This window comes from Fusarium solani (genome assembly GCF_023522795.1).
Source record: "Fusarium solani strain SB1 chromosome Unknown bctg00000013, whole genome shotgun sequence".
In the NCBI taxonomy this organism is placed as follows: Eukaryota; Fungi; Ascomycota; class Sordariomycetes; order Hypocreales; family Nectriaceae; genus Fusarium; species Fusarium solani.
Window position 1 is genome coordinate 800065 of NW_027072145.1, and position 16129 is coordinate 816193.

A 16129-nucleotide genomic window follows, 5' to 3' on the forward strand; every position below is an offset into this window, starting at 1 on the left:
CTGCTGATCAGCTAAATTACTATGTGATTCCCTCATTGCGTATGAAAAAACCGGCTCCTTGACCGTCTACTTGACTGTTGATTCAGGGGTTGCGATATCCTTTTAAATGCGTTTGCAAAACCCCGCTTGTAAATAGGTAAGATCATCCTTGAAATGAAGCGACATTTATCTGCTAGTAAATTGGCTGTGGGCGGATGTATCCTATTTTTGCGAATCAACCCTCTTTTTGCTTGTCCTTCGTATCTGCAACTGTGGGCACAGGGACGGACGGGGCAAAGTTCCAAAACAGGAGACTCCGGCTGGAACAATCAGCCGTCAACCAGGGTCTCCCGGTCAAGGTGTTCACAACTGACAGGTAATCAAACCGTTGTAAACCTTATTCCACGCTACGCATAATATATCTGTATACAGAAACCCCTTCCCAATTAAAGGAAATGCTCCCAGCCACCAAGGCCCTCTCCTCCCCTTGTCAGTTCGTGCTGTCAGAAGAGATCCCCCCAACCGTGCGACAAGTTGACGTGCCTATGTTCCCTTTTGACGTGAATATCCCCCGCCTTCTGGCCCTTGCTCCTCGTAAGGGCGGGATCGTGTTGCGCGGAGACTAGAACACGGGGGTATTGCCGTAACGGGAGGGATGGAGGGAGTTGTCATTGTAGTCATGAATAGCTCCCGCGTGGGGGACGCAACAGCTGCATTGGCACTGCTTGTCAATTGGGAGACTCTCGGTAGACACATCAGGTTATGAGACAAACGACATCATATGGTTTATAATGTTAAATCCAACTTAGTTCCTCAAGGCCTCTTCAATGCAAGCAGCGCGCGGCGCTGCCGTCACCAGTGGCGACTGATACACTGGCGCCCAAACCCCGCATTCTTCATCTACTTGAAACCTGAAGCTTTCCTGGACCGTCGTCTGGGCTCTGATCTGCCGAACCCCGCACTCCAGATACTGCGGCCCGCGAGAACTACCATGCAGTACCCACCTGCCGTACGTACCCACCTACCGTACAGCAAAAAAAAAATTCCCCCATACAAAATGCTATTTTTCAACCATATGTTGAAATTTCACCAAAAATAAAACCCGTGAAATGATTTTCGAATTTCGTTTTAGAATCAAGTGGATTTTAATATTTTCGCGGTATTTTGACTTCACGCCCTGTGCGTGTGCGTACCACAGCTAATTCTTCCTCCTCCGAATTTGAACTCTCAACTTCTTCCATCCCTCCCACCTCGATCACATCCTCAACAGCATCCGCCTCTTCAATTGCTTCGTTTGCCTCGGAAATAGTCTCACCAGTTACCAGAGCTTCTGCCAATGTCATGAATCTTTTGTTGGGATTCGGTATCGCCTTCCTCTTGTTGCCTCTGCTCAACCGGCCAACTTCCTCCTCCAGACTGGCTATTCTGGTGCTCAGAGAGGCGATCTTTGACTCTTGAGCTTCAAACCCTTTCGATATCACAGAATAGCGCCTTCTTGTTGACGGGCTCTTGTTCTTCCCCAGATCTCGGATGTGGCGGCTGGTCTTTGGCGTATTATCAGAGTCGACTTGCCCGTCTCGGTGGCCGTCCGACCCGGGCGTCGTTTCCTTCTTGTCCGGCTGTATGAGCGCTTTCCGCCGTGAAATCGGCCAGTTTCCAGTCACTCTCCAGCCTGAGAGTATATTTTTCTTCGTCATACCCACTTCCCTGGCCTTGGCATAGGCCTTGATGAAGTTTACCTTGTCTACCGGCGCAGAATCGGTCAGGCTGGCGAGTTTCTGCAGTTCTTTTCGGTAGGCAGCCTTAGATACATTGAAGACGCCATTATCCAGCGGCTGCAGCCCATGAGAGCAGTGTGCAGGCAGGTAACAGCAATATACGTTGTTCAAAAAGCACGTAGCCATCCACTCATCCTGGATTTTCAGTCAGCGCCGTCAGCGGCATTTCCGATCTAGAACAGGTAGATACTCACAGATACATGGCTTCCATGGCCATCTAATATGATGAGTCTTGCATCAGACTCATCCGCCGGTTGCGTTTGAGGCAGATAGACCTCCTTGAGCCACTCGACTGCGATATGGTTGTCCGTCCAGCCATTGTCGGACGTGATATAATACCAGTCGGCGATCCCCCGGAGCTCGTCGATAAACCACTGTTGCTGAAGCTCTTTACCTTTGAAGATAATCCCCGGCTTCAGAAGACGACCATCTGCGGTGACGGCTTCGATAAAGGTAGTCCAAGTGCGGGACTGCGAGCCCTTGAGGAAGGCCTTCCTCCTAGGATCGCTACTGCCAATGACCAAGGAATCCAAGCCTATATTTTTCAGTGGATTAGTGAGTTTGGTAGCAAAAATAATCAATACTCACCAAATCCAGCCATGATACCGCCCTCGTCAACATTAACCGTGTTCTCCGGTTTGATCCAGCCATATTCGCTCTCCCGGATATCAAAGTACCAATTGACCGCCATTGGGGTAAAGGAATTGAACCTTGCAGCTTCCTGGCGTTTTCCCACCTTCGTCTTGATATCGTCATGGCGTTTAATGAACCTGGCTAGCCAGTGTACACCGATAGGCCTTTCCCGTCCTTGCTGTCTCAAGAGGGCAGCAACGGTGGCGCGAACTTGACTGTGAGAAGGAGCATAGCCCAAGGCCTCTTGTCGAAGTATCCAGATAACCAATCTGGACTCTTCCGACTTGGATAGCAGCTGAGCAGGCTGGGTGACCTCGGATTTTGACGGTAGGCCTCTTAATCGGTCAGAGAGAGTGGTCGGAGGCACGCCGTTCTTCTGGGCGGCCTGGTTCTGGGAGAGGCCATTTTCTGTGACATCTAGTATGGCCTGGATAACATCGTCCTCCGTATAAGATGATTGAGGCATGTTTGAGGTGACTAAGGAAAGATGGGGAAGAGAAAAGTTTGGATGAAGCTTCGAGGAGGCTGGTTGATAAGGGAGGCATTTTGAGACATTTTATATTAGTTCTATGCGACCACACCGCAAGCGTCACTGTGGAAGCAAAGTGGAAATAATAAATTCCATGCAGTTCTTAATATAACAGACATTTTCTTATCAAAATATCTTTCATTTTGACAACGTACTCTATAAGTGAAATTAGGCATTTTGTATGGGGGAATTTTTTTTTTGCTGTACGGTAGGTGGGTACGTACGGCAGGTGGGTACTGCATGGTACCACTGCATATATCGGGATTTATGACACAAAATCGGAATGCGGTAAGTACTTTCTCAAAGCCCTCCCCCTTGCCCGTTCGCAGATTCTTCCGTGTCACATCCTCCCCAGCTTATTTAGCTCGTTCCTTAATTAAATATTTGGCCAGCTTAGCTAACAACATTTATTCCATTAGCGCGGGAAGTTTACCTAATTACCAGCCGAATCTCGCCTTGAATATGGCTGAGCATATCCGGCCACTACTTCAGAGCCCGAGTCCCCCACAAGTAATTTCATGGTTACAGCCAGGCCTTCCTCGCTCGCCTCTGCGAGCAGGCTGCGCGGTACGATGACATGGTCACGCACGTGAATGAAATCGCGAAGACCGATGGTGAGCTCAGTTTGGGCGAACAAAGCCTTCCTACAGGAACGTGGTCGGCACCCACCGTATCAGTTTGCGAATTCTCGCCCAAGTACCAGCGTTTCGGCTCTGGCTAACCCGGCCAGTAGCCTACCTTTATATCCTTCATCGTGGCAGTACACATGCCTTTCACAGTCGTGTCTGGTAGTGTGTGTTCATAAGCACCATAAGATTGAAAATCCATTGTGGCATTTAGTGCTCTCACCAGTCCCAGACTCGGACAACCTAATCCTCCAGCCCGTCATAAACACCCCTCTCAACGCTCTCATAAACACCCATAACAACCTCGTCCCCAAACGGCAGCACTTGTGCTGCCAGCATACCTGCAACACCCCTCTCAACATCCAGCCACCAAAACTGATTCGCCAAGCCTGCCCAGCTCGCTACATTCCTCCCTTTACTCCCTTTCACGTCCTTTCTTCCCCTCCTCTGTGCCTTTTCGTCTTCTGGCGATCCAGCGCTGAGGTTCGTTAACATACAACTGAGACCAAATCCCTGCGGCGGATCGCCCTCCTGAGGCAGCAGCTCCTCAAACGCATTCGTAAGCTCCGGTTTCGCGGCAGCGATGTTTCTACGGCCGAAGTTGGGGCGGTCAGGGATCTGGTTCGTGAGGATTTCGGTTATGGACGTGGAGCGGAGGAGCGGTTGTTGCGTGGTAGGGGAGATGCCGTTATTTAAGAGTGTGGAGAGGATTTCTGATGTAAAGTTGTTAGATTCAATATTTGAGACATGTGATGCTAATGCTGCTTTGGTTTTGCAGCTGTGGCGGATAGGAAGGAGATATAATGGATGGGGAAAATAATTGGAGGCAATGGCATACGGCAGTAATCCCGGACCGCGCCAAAACATCCCGCGCCTCCGGAATTAAAGATGCCGTCTCTCTCCTCGTCCGTCTCGGCTCTGAGCGGCCGTCTGTATAAGTGATCCCTCTCTGTAACTTTGCCGGCACCGTCCCTTTGTAGCATACTCGCCATATTACTTCTCATCTCCGCGCCAGGAAACATAGAGATGTGGTCGATGCCGAGCGGAGTGAAGATGTGCCGCTGAAAATAGTTGTTCAGTTTGAGCCCAGAGACGCGCTCAACAAGGACACCGCCCAGTCAAGGTTGACCTAAAGAACCATCATCAGCTCGCTCGCACTCACAGCCCGGTCTAATTATTAAGTCCAATAAATCTGGCCAAACTTAAAAATCCGCTCAGAATCAAACGTCCTACATACCCCTTCCTCCCACGCCTCTCCCGACTCCCTCACCAACGGCAAACCCAGCACATCTCCGGCCTCCCCGCTAAACTCATCAACCCCTACCGGCCTCCCCCAATCTCTCGGTGTCTCATTCAAAAAGCTATATCCGAACCCGGCTGTATGCGTCAGCAGCATCCGGAGTGTAATCTTATCCTTCTTCTCCGCAAGCACCAGCTCCCCCTCGTTCTGACTCAGAACTTTCTTCTGTGCGAGCTCAGGACATAGTCTCTCCACCTGCGCCGCATCGTCCAAACTAAGTTTTGATTGCTCCACGAGCTGCATGCATGCGATCGTCGTGATAAGTTTCGTGCAGCTGGCGAGCCAGAAGGTGGTGTCTAGGGTCATTGATTTTGGGCGGCTGAGACCGGTCATGCCAGACGCGTGGGAGAAGAGTGAGCCATGTTTGGAGACGCAGGCGAAGACGAGCCCCGGGATGCCTGTGGTAGTGGAGGATGATGTTATGGAGTCCAGGGCTGCGCGTATGGAGGCTTGGGATTGAGGAGAGAGGTGCATTGTGGTTTTGTATTGACTTGGACCGATTGGTGAACTTGATGAGTGGTATTATCAATTGAAACGGTAAAGGACAGACATGCAGATAAGACAGAGAAACGCATGGCTTACTGTTGGACTATATACGCAGCGACGAGAAGGGAAGATAAATTGCTCATGACGGTTAGCTGGCACTCGGCCGCAAATCCGGCTGATCACGCTAAAACCCCGGCTCATCACACGCCAACCTCAATAAGATGCACACTAATGGAAAGCTCCGTGTGGGAAAACCTGCGTGCTTGCAAATTTGCCTAGATAGCGTTGTTGGGATGACAAAGAACCTTTTGTTAGAAATCAAACCGCTGTCCCATGCAGCCAAAAGTAGGGGCCCCAAGCCTAGGTACAGGAACATTGGGCTTAAATCATCCTTGGCTACTTCTGACACCTTTAGGTAGTAACAGTCAGTGCATGACTAACTTACTTCTCAAGTGCGGAAATTTGTGAATCATTAATGTGGAGCGCCAGAATGAAAGGCCCAATATTGTAAGTAAAAACATGAAAAGTTGACCGACCACATCCGTTGGGCAATGATCTAATCACCTAGAATCAGATGGATTCCAACACAGATTCTGCCTCGCAATTGATTTGGCTGCAAGCCGTTATCTTGGGCTACTGGTGTGCAAATCCCTCTGAAGGAAATACCTCGATCCCGGTAGAGCTGCTGTTGAATATTCTCAACTTGCTTCTGCTCCATGATGTCATAGTAGAGTATGTTCGAGGAGCTCTATGAACCTTATGCTGGAAATGGGTGGTTTTTCAGTCTAGGGACCGGGTCTTTGGCATCCCACCATCGCCACCCCTTCCTCCTCACGAATACGAACCAAAACAAAAAGACAAGAAATAAAAAAGAGCAGAAGGGGCCAGCTCTCTTGGCCCCTTGGACTCATTTGAGTATTACAATTAAGTACTTAAACGAAAGCTGTCCTGCTGACAGTAGTGCCCTTCCGTTCTTTAAATAAATCATGGTAACCGAGAATGAATGCATGAAATTTATTCCGAACAAACCTCATAGGGCCAGCACGCTAGGCTATTTACGGTTCTAAAGGTTTGCTCTTGACCACCTAAAAGCCCCACATTTCTCCTCTTACAACTCCTTGACTGTGTGACATGCCTGCTTTGAATGCCATCTTCTCCAAGTGTTCAGCGTCCTATCCTCAGCAGCTGAAGCATGGTCTGCCAACTTGACGTGTCTGGACACGACTTGGTGGTGTGGTGTTCTCGCAGTTTTGTGACTGTCTCGCAATTTTTGTGGCAAAGCATGATCAAGGTTTTTGTGCCAAAGAGTTTGCTTCGTGTTATGATGCGGGGAATGGTCGAGATGGGGTCTTCGCATTTGCTTCATAATTCATGATAACACTATAACTATGACATGATCACGTCAATATTTGTTCAAACGAAACTTTCTTCCGGCGTTGGGGTGTGACTTCTGTAAGGTACTTGATCGATGCCAAGCTCGATGGTCAAACTTGATCTGAGCTTGGTCGCTCTGCGATGACACACTGGATGACAAGTGACGCTACATACGTGTATCTCACGGACGACACAGAAGGACAGATACAGATGCAAAGCGGCGATGTCGCATGTGATTCCGATCTCAACTGCCCTAGACCAAGGATTGTGATTGCGGACTGTGATTATAGTGTCTTGCCTCGTCCAACGGTGGGTAATTGTATTACATTCATCCCTTCGCACACGTAAATTGCAATTATAAAGGCCAACTCCTTTCTAAAAAAACATGGCGTCAGTGTCTGGGAGCTGTATCTGTAAGAAGATCACCTACACTGGGAGATTGGAAGTAGTATGGAGAGCACAGATGCTGAGATTTGAAATATTTGATCAAATATTTCAAACAACAAATCTAGCCTTGCGGGCTATCAAATATTCCAAATATGACCCCGGATTTGATTTGTTTGATTTAAGGGCAGCGCTGGCCGCGAGGGTTGGTGGCTTGGGAGAATGATCTATTACTTACGTTGACTATCTTAGCTGTCAGTGGTAGTCTTGTTCATCTGATTCTACCTCTTTGAGTGGCAAGAACATGTCAGGAATACCGAGATGTGCCCGTCACCCTATCATCCAAAATACGGCTAAAGGGCTTTTCCTCTTGGAATGGATCGAAGGTTCATGAGAATGAGGAGAAGAGTAGGTAACAGATACCTGACAAGGCATTGATGTAAAAACACGTAATGAGAAAGTTGTGGCATGTGGAGTACCGCATATGCTTTGCAGAATCATTCAAGAGTGGTCTAGAGGACATTTACTAGAATGGGCAGTGGAAATACGACTTGAGCAGATGCATTTGATCGGTCTCTTTGTGATGTATATTATGCCCATGATCCCACCCGTCTTGAAAATTATCATCTTCCCCGCCTCTTCTGCGTTTAGAAAGCTATCACCACGAACAAATAAGCCTTCCCGTCCCTATCGGCACCAAATTCAGTCCTCCTCGTCGCCATGTCTTACCCAACTAAGCCTTGCTTTGTCGGTTCTTTCAAGGGATGGGACAATGAGGCCCTGAAACATCCTGCGTTGCAATACTTAAACGACCTCAACACTGACTTCGGCGAGACCAAGGTGGCGCATTCGGGGCCACATACCAAGTGGAGCACCCAGGACTGGGAGTTCCAAGCCCAGAATGGGCAGGTCCTTAGAGGAGAGGAGGCTTGGAAGAGGCTGATTCATTCGGCTCGGTTCTATGACAAACTTTCAATCGACCCCCTCTGTGCTTTTATCCAGGATACGGAAGACGGATATGATGGCATACTGTACGCGAATTTATACACCAACTTTGTGAAGCCGGGAGAGAAGAACCAGTCGGATAACAAAGGAATTGAGTGGGAGATGCGGGTCAGTATATTGCTTCGGATGTGCGAGTCCGCCGGCCAACTACTGAACGTGATTCAGATTCCAAGAACTTATCGTCTTACCTTCGTGAAGGATTCTAGCGGGCCACACGGCCTGAAACTCAGCAAGCTGGCTATCGTCGGGGATGTCATGGGCACCATGGCAACGGCGGTTCGCAAGGGGCTGGTTTCACAGGAGAATGCGTTTCGATTCTAGGTGGACAGAATGAACCGCCACTCGATATCAGATTGTCGTGTATCATTTGAACTGGATATGCCGTCCTAAGAAAAGGAAGTTGTGACTATCGCGACTATCGCCAATAACCGCCTCGGGGATGCATGAGGTGTGGATGTGCGTGTGGCGGCTACTTTTCTCCGCTTCTTATCGCCCTGATATTCGCCCCCTTGCCTTTGTCTAATACCGTCCTCGAAATGGGATGTTGTCGATCACAGATCTACGTCATGGTCGATGGACCGGTTAAGAGAAGGAAACAGGGACTGGTGCTTTCTCCAGGTTTTATTCTCGGACACACTGGGACCTCGACCCACTGCCGACGACACCTCCTTTGCAACCATGGACAGGAGTCAAGACGAATTGGTTCTCTTCTAGATCAAATCTAGAAAGGAGCGACACCAAACATCAACCCCCGTCCTTTGAGAAGACTTGTTCAACGCATGGTCAATGCAACCTCCTTCGTCGTAGTCATTACACAATGTGGCGGGCTTGTTTGCTCAATTCCATGTATTTTGCCCTTTAATACACTAATAACTGCCAGGCCAATGCTAATATTTGGCAGTGGTAAGCTTGGTTATCGTTGACGCAATCAAAATTCATTACTGGTACGCTTCTTAAGCCCACGCGGCCTTGATAAGATCGGCGGCCTTTTCGCCGATCCCATACGCCGGCATCTGGGTGTGGCCGTTGTTCACCTTGGGCATGATACTGCAGTCCACAACTCGGAGGCCCTTGACACCCTTGACGATGAGCTTCTCGTTGAGGACGACATTGGGGTCTGAGGCCTTGCCCATAGCACAAGTACCGGAAGCATGGTAGCCTTGTAAGGTCAGCATTGAACCTAGTGAAGATTGCGAATAATGTATTTTTAGGGGAGGCGAAGTCACTTACAAGTCGTCGCATTCTCCTTAACGTAAGGGATCCAGTCCTCCCTGGCCTTGTAGGTGTGGTGGGTAAGGTCCGAGGGCCAGGAGCCCTTGATGACATCCTTGGTACCAGCACCCTCAGTGATGATCTCGTTGGCGAAGCGACAAGCCTCGGCAAGCACCTCCACATCCAGCGGGTCGGAGAGGTAGTTGCAGTCCACAACGGGGATAGCCGTCGCGTCTGCGTTTCGCAGTGTAACGGTTCCACGGGACTTGGGGGAAAACAGCTCGGCGACGATGCCGAAGGCATGCTTGCCGTCGATGGGGAACTTGTCGAAATCCTTCGGTCCACCGTAGCACTCGGTGTTGAAGAGCTCGATGTTGGGCTGGCTTGGGGCAAGACCCATGGGGTCGCGGCCCTCTTTCCGGGGAGCGTCGTTCCAGACATCGGAATCGGCAAGACGCTGGTCCAGGCGAGCGAAGGCTAAGATGCCAAAGGGGAAAGTGGACAGGAAACCAGCCTTCTGCTCCTTCCAGAGGGTATACGACTTGGCGAGGGCATCACCGTGGTACACAAGGTAGTCATTGGTGAGACCGGGCTTCTCAGTCTCGTAGAACATGAAGACGATCTGTAGTAAGTAGAAGTCAGCGGAGTCTTAGATGTGGTCTGTAGACAAAGACAAACCAAGTGATCCTGGAGGTTCTTTCCCACACCAGGAAGGTCCACAAGAGTGGTGATACCATGCTTCTCAAGCTCGTCCTTCGCGCCAATGCCGGAGCGATTCAGGATGTTAGGGCTGCAGTAAGCACCGCCGCTAACAATGACCTCCTTGCGAGCCTTGAGCTCGATAACACTGCCATCAGCTTTAATGGCCCTAACGCCAGTGGCCTTAAGCTCGCCATTCTTATCCTTCTCGAAGATGACCTTATCGACATGAGTCTCGACAAGAAGCTCCAGAGTGCCCTTGTGCTTCGGGATGGTCACGAAGTCGGCACCAGTAGTACGCAGACCCTTGTAAACAGTTCTCGTAGCATGGCCGCAACCATGAGAGTTTCGTCCATGGGTAAACATATCATGATCTAGAGGAAGGCCCTTGGAGATCATGGACTCCTTAATGATGTCGGAGATGGGAGCAAGGTCATGAAGCCCAGTGTGAAGGTGGCCATCGTAGCCGTGAGACTCCTTGTCCGCCTCAAACCAGTCCTTGCCGTGGAAGGTCTCAGCCTAGGGTTTTGACAAGTTAGGTATCCCAAATAATATAATGGAAACAACGACATCAAAAACAATGTGTGGGGAGCAGCCACGTGGAGATCCGAGTGCCGGGCAGTTGGTAGTGGGAGACATACCTTGGACATGTACTTGAAAAACTCATCACCACTCCAGCCTTCAAGATCCCAATCATCGAAATCCTGTCGAACACCACGGACGCACAGCGTACCGTTGCATCCTGAGCAGCCACCGAGGAACTTGCCTCTGCTCAGTTTGATCTGGCGGTCATTGACACCAGCACCCTTCACAGAGATGATATTCCAGTCCGTCTCCTTGTCAACGATCTGGGACCAGCTAGACAGGTAAATAAAGTTAGAAAGAAGGTGATTGCACTGGGTATCTCGGGCAGTACGCCAACTTACCCTCCAACCATATGGACATTTTCGAGGTTCTCATTGTGCTGGCCAGCCTCGATGAGGACAACCTTAGTGGCAGGATCTTCGGCAAGCCGCGCTGCAACTACGCAGCCGGAGGTCCCGCCACTGTCAAAACAAGCTGGTTAGAAACCGAGAAGGAAGGTAAATTCGGGCTGTCGTCACAGTCAGGGAGCCAATGGGAAACTTACCCACAAACAATAAAGTCATATGTCAGATTGGAAGCGGCCATATTGTCTTAGAGTGCTCTGTATGCAGAACAACGATAGAAGTAGGATTTTGGAGCTGTCACCAAGAAATTACTGCTGGGACTTTCCTAGGTTGTACCTAGAGAAAAGGATGCCAAACGGGGAGAAGGGCAGTTCCCCAGGTATTATGTCATCCTGCGATCGAGTTGAGGGTCGCCTCCCCGCTACACCACCAAATGGCCCTTGCCAGCTGGAGCATCCATTTTCTCCCCAACTTCACCTGCGCCAACGGGAACTTTGAGTTTGGACTGTCTACAGCATGCCGTAGTTGGGCAAATATAGTGGATTGCGCACCAAGCCGCTGACTGAACGTTGACGTTTTGCTGCACCTTCAATTTGGGGAATCCTGGGTCAGTGGGATATGGCTCGGTCCTGGGTCAAAGAGGGGCCTCTCGGCAGTACCAACCTACATCTGGTATTTCAATGATTGATGCCCGAATTTCATGGCAATCGAGACTTTTCCAAGAGCTTTTCCCGACTAGAAAGTAAAGTTATTCTTGGAAGATCACATTAATCTGGCTCTTGGGACTTGTTCGAAGTTGACCTTTCCACACTATGTCGTCATATTCCCCTCTCGTCTTTAAACCGGAGTGCTTCTATCCTTCGGCGGTCCCGCCCGAGCCCAGAGGGTTTAATTCCAAGCTACAGGACCTCACACTGAAGACTCCCAACTGGAAGGAAGTTGGGGCAGCCGAATATCGGCGCCTACGCACCGCTGGCAAAACTTGGCGCAACGCATCTCTCCTGCACAACTGGGTTTGAGCTGCCTTCGAGGGATCCAGGCCGCTCTATTCCCTGCCGCATCCTGAGGCCACAGAATAGCAAACCCGTAAAACGCCGTTTTCATGCACCTTCACGGCAGCTGGGTACTGGGGGACGAAACCTACCAAGATCCTATGTTGCAATCCATGGCGAACGACCATGGTCTGCTCTGTGTCAAATGTAAATGGAAAGAAGTCATGCATGTGAGGGTTGTTGAGAGTCAATTGGCCTTGACCACTGCCCAAGTCAAGAGGACGAAGGTCCCAGTTATATACACAACAACGGTGCCCATGGGTTCAAGATTGCGCTGGACTGGGAAGAAGGTGCAAAGATGAGCTTGGAGGGAGATCTTCTGCGGGCAGAAGAAGACCTACTGTCCCAAGATTGCATGAGGCTGTCAAGAATTTCCGAGGTCGAGATGGCTCTTTCCCTGCAGTTTTCACCCACGAAGGTGTTTTTGGGGTTTTAACGAGGCTCGACAGGCGTGCACATCAAGTCCAACAGCAGCTCGAGTGGGAGTGTTGAGACCGTATGACTAAGATGGTCCGATCTGCTGATGGCTGGGATGTGGATACTAAGTGAGGAGCTGTGCTCCTCTCAGATACATGTAACTTAGACCTTTTATTATCACCGACAATTATTCGCTTCATCAGAGATCATCCACCGATTAACAAAGGCGAGGGAATGAACGTAAAGGTTAGAGAAGAGAAAGTGGGAAGTTCGGGAGGCTCCGCATCCGCTCACCGCCGCGGAGGAGGCACAATGACTTTGCGCTGCAAAACCTGTCGCCAACCCAGTTTAGAGGCCGGCTTGAGGCACGCGTTTGAGATAATGAGGCGACGTCTGAATGAATCCAGAGATACCAAAAAATAGTGATCTGGCTATAAACATCGAGTCCACAACACTAAGGCCGAACTGCTCCAGCCCCATCATAGCTAAACAATTGTTATTCTCTGCCTCTTCCACCCATTTTCCGAATTGATAGCAAAGAGTGTTCCCGCCTCCGTAACAGCAATTCCGACTCGCTTGTAAACGTGTTCTTGGCCATTCGAAACGCTCCCAAGCAGCAGAAAATGCTGCTCGGCATGCTCCTTGTCGGCATGTTCTCCTTCTTCAAACGGATTCGTGTAAGCAATAAACGCGAGATTGAAACCCCGTCGTCTCTGCGGCAGAGTACAGGCGATCTGGTCGTCTTCCTCAAGAGCTGGGCCCTCATTTTTCCAGAGATCATCGGGCTGGGTCATGTCGAAGACAGCAAAGGGGTCGGCGCGCGGCGAGTCGGGATCAGAGCTCGTCACATTGCCGTAGGTATCAGCCCAATCGTAGACTTTTCCTGTCTTACGCAATTCGTGGTATGTCCTCACGCCAGCGTACTCGTAGAGCCAGCACCTGAGGACGAACTCTCCCCCTTGACGGTTCCGAAAGGGTCCGAGGTGGCCGGCGTCGTCTGCACGGCTACAAACTCAGGGTCCAGACTAGGCTGCCGCACGATGATTACATCTTCTTCCGCCAGGCCATGCTCGATCTCGGCCACCAGTGACGTCCAGCTCCAGCTCGGAGACCCATTGTTGGCAAGGGACGGCCTTGGCGGCTGAGTGCCATCGTAACTGTCCCTGACTGGGCTCCACATCAATCCGGTGACGATGGAGTTCGAATTTCCAACCCACAGTCCCGCGACGTACCGAGCTTTGGTGAGATCATGGACTTCACGGGCCAGACCCGACAGAGCGGGCAGCTTATCCCTTGGAAATGTCAAATGCCGCCGAGTATATTTCTGCACCAGCGTGTACCACTGTGTTGATCGGATCGATGGTGGAGCTGGCTTTTTTTCTTTTCCGATGAATCTTCGTCGATAATCCAAGACATCGACAATATTTCTTTTTACTATGTTTGTGCCGCCCGGCTCTCTCAGGTGGCTATACTGACCATCCTCGGCAAAAAAACGGCTCCGGCATTGCCATATCATTTGCTCTTCCGTGAAATACAGGACGCGTCTGGAAAAAACAATCTCTCCTGAAGTGTCCAAGCGCGCCCGTTCCAGGGCTGCGTGAGGATGGGATTCCGAATATCCGACATGGAAAACGCATCAGTGACTGTAACGCTGTCTGGGAGGAGGGGCCGCAGATAGAATGTCCCCGCATCCGTGTCGACTCTGGGATGCTTCTGAGTTTCGGCCCGTGGGCGTAGAATCCCATGTTGGCAATGCGAAGCAGCCACCGCGCAGATTGTGACCTCAGAACCGTGATAATATTGCCCCATCTTTGCGGCTTCGGCTTCCCAGTCTTCTGGCGAGTTTTGGATAATACAGAGAGAGTCAATCCACAAATATCGCAGGTGGAGTCTCCGAGCGATAACCAATGCGTCTTGGAAGTTTTTCGCGAGCATTTCCATGTTGATCTCTTGCACCATGCTCGCTAGATTTTCCTGGAGCAACTTGGTTATTGCACTAGTAGTTGAGCCCCAACAATGGGAGAGTGTAGCGTAAGGCAATGCTTTCTCTTCGGGGCCAACAATGTGCAACCTTACAGGCTCGCGTCGGCCGTCGCCAACGTCGATAAGCCGACTCGGTGTTAGAATGTTGCCGCTCATCTCGCATAGATCATGGCTTTTCACACATTTGTTCAACCACGATCGTGCCAACTCGAGGACTGAGAATGCCGTCGGGTCTCGTACAACTTCTCGTGAATAGATAGCTGGATTGGTTCTGAATGTGTTACCTGCGCAATATTTAGTAATGATGTGACGAAAGGAGACGTTATAAAATAGCTAACATACGCCGGTGCTGGTAAAACTCCAGAACAGGACGGAGGCTTTTCTTGGGGCGTTTTTGAGGAATCGATAAGAAGTCCGGATTATATTGCCAGATTTCCGGATGCATGGAGGCGAATGTGTATCTGGTATAACCGCGAACTCCATTCAAGCAGATTTCAACACCTTCCTCTAAAGAATAAGCATCAATAGATCCGGCTGTAAGCGTTGCTGTGCAGAAATCGTCATTGGCAGATGTATCTAGTTCACTGGAACCCGACTGATGCGATAGTGTGACCCAGAGCTGCTCAGGACCGTCGCAGCAGCCCTTTGTCGTCAACATCCATTGAATCTCCTCATACTGTTGCGTTCGAGTTGCACGTATTTTCTCTGCATGCTGGAGTTCAGGATCAATTGAGTCGCGTCCGTTTTCATCGGACTCCGAATCCTTGTTCTCTGAATCGAGACCGAGTCCCAATCTATCTAATCGGTAGCTCAGTTCTGCCTCGTATTCGGCGTCGTCAGCAGTGATTTGGGCTTCCTGCTCCTCGATACGGCGAGCGTTCCACTCATCAGAGTCTTCGAAATATCCGTATTTGTCCTTCCTAAAGTCATATTCATAGAACCCGCCGCAACCGACACTGAATTTAAGAGGTTCAGATCCGCCGTATTCAGTTCTGAAACCGTCGACTAGGTTATCTGTTGGTCCATAATGGACCGACTCGAACGGGTCGTCTGGTGGGCGCCCGATGGCATCGCTGGACGAGCAGTCAGATTGGGACCGCTCGGCCAGCCCTTGGCGTCGAGACCTCGAGTACTCGATAAAGGGCCGAAAGTAGAGACAGATTTGGCAACCTTTCTCGGCTGATGCTATGAGATCGTCGAAAGTAGCGTGGTGTCGAACAAGACAGAGATGTAGATACGACGGTTCATGAGAATGGGGTAGCTTGATATGCTTGCACTTGTCACAGAGCATGTCGAAAACTATGCATGCAAGGAGACCCAGGTTTGTCTCTAAATGACGCCTCTGACTCTCAGGATGCTGGTAGTCCAGGTGCAGCGAGTGATACAGATGCTGGCTCTGACACTGATATCCTCAGTGTTTGTGTATGGTGATCGGCAAGAGATGGATGGGACAACTCAATTGTCTAACACACTCGGGAAGATGATAGAAACGCGGACTTGAGCATAAAAGGTGTTGGATATGTCAATGAGAGGCTGTGTGCTCCGACTTCATGGTGCGAAAATAACGCATTTCGAGTGGGAGAAGGAGTGGAGGATTGGGTGCGACTTCTGATTGGCACCAATCTACGGCAGCCTGCAAGGCTTACTGTCACGAGTCCGAATTCTCTGATGGGTCTGATTGGATATGTGTATGTTCTTGGTTTCGTCAGGTCCCCGCTCTGAGTTCTGCTAGATACGCAATGG

At 50.2% G+C, this 16129-nt stretch overlaps 5 protein-coding genes across 5 annotated transcripts; 1 reads left to right on the plus strand and 4 right to left on the minus strand.

Moving 5' to 3' along the window:
• Positions 1–1124: 1124 nt before the first annotated feature.
• Positions 1125–2856, minus strand: MRS44_017146 (uncharacterized protein; the record flags this gene model as incomplete). The annotated part of the gene is made up of 4 exons (XM_065617641.1): positions 1125–1814; positions 1860–1892; positions 1952–2292; positions 2346–2856. 4 exons carry the CDS (start codon positions 2854–2856, stop codon positions 1125–1127), a joined length of 1575 nt encoding a protein of 524 aa, XP_065473713.1.
• Positions 2857–3788: 932 nt separating this feature from the next.
• Positions 3789–5319, minus strand: MRS44_017147 (uncharacterized protein; the record flags this gene model as incomplete). Its single annotated transcript, XM_065617642.1, has 3 exons — positions 3789–4258; positions 4384–4606; positions 4783–5319. 3 exons carry the CDS (start codon positions 5317–5319, stop codon positions 3789–3791), a joined length of 1230 nt encoding a protein of 409 aa, XP_065473714.1.
• A 2490-nt stretch (positions 5320–7809) lies between these two features.
• MRS44_017148 (uncharacterized protein) lies at positions 7810–8415 on the plus strand (the record flags this gene model as incomplete). Its single annotated transcript, XM_046281596.1, has 2 exons — positions 7810–8202; positions 8260–8415. The coding sequence occupies 2 exons, from the start codon at positions 7810–7812 to the stop codon at positions 8413–8415; spliced, it is 549 nt and encodes a 182-aa protein (XP_046127054.1).
• Positions 8416–9047: 632 nt separating this feature from the next.
• MRS44_017149 (uncharacterized protein) lies at positions 9048–11175 on the minus strand (the record flags this gene model as incomplete). The annotated part of the gene is made up of 6 exons (XM_065617643.1): positions 9048–9274; positions 9325–9928; positions 9985–10524; positions 10647–10863; positions 10932–11051; positions 11135–11175. The coding sequence occupies 6 exons, from the start codon at positions 11173–11175 to the stop codon at positions 9048–9050; spliced, it is 1749 nt and encodes a 582-aa protein (XP_065473715.1).
• A 1713-nt stretch (positions 11176–12888) lies between these two features.
• MRS44_017150 (uncharacterized protein) lies at positions 12889–15677 on the minus strand (the record flags this gene model as incomplete). Its single annotated transcript, XM_065617644.1, has 4 exons — positions 12889–13286; positions 13328–13771; positions 13939–14670; positions 14729–15677. 4 exons carry the CDS (start codon positions 15675–15677, stop codon positions 12889–12891), a joined length of 2523 nt encoding a protein of 840 aa, XP_065473716.1.
• Positions 15678–16129: the final 452 nt, after the last annotated feature.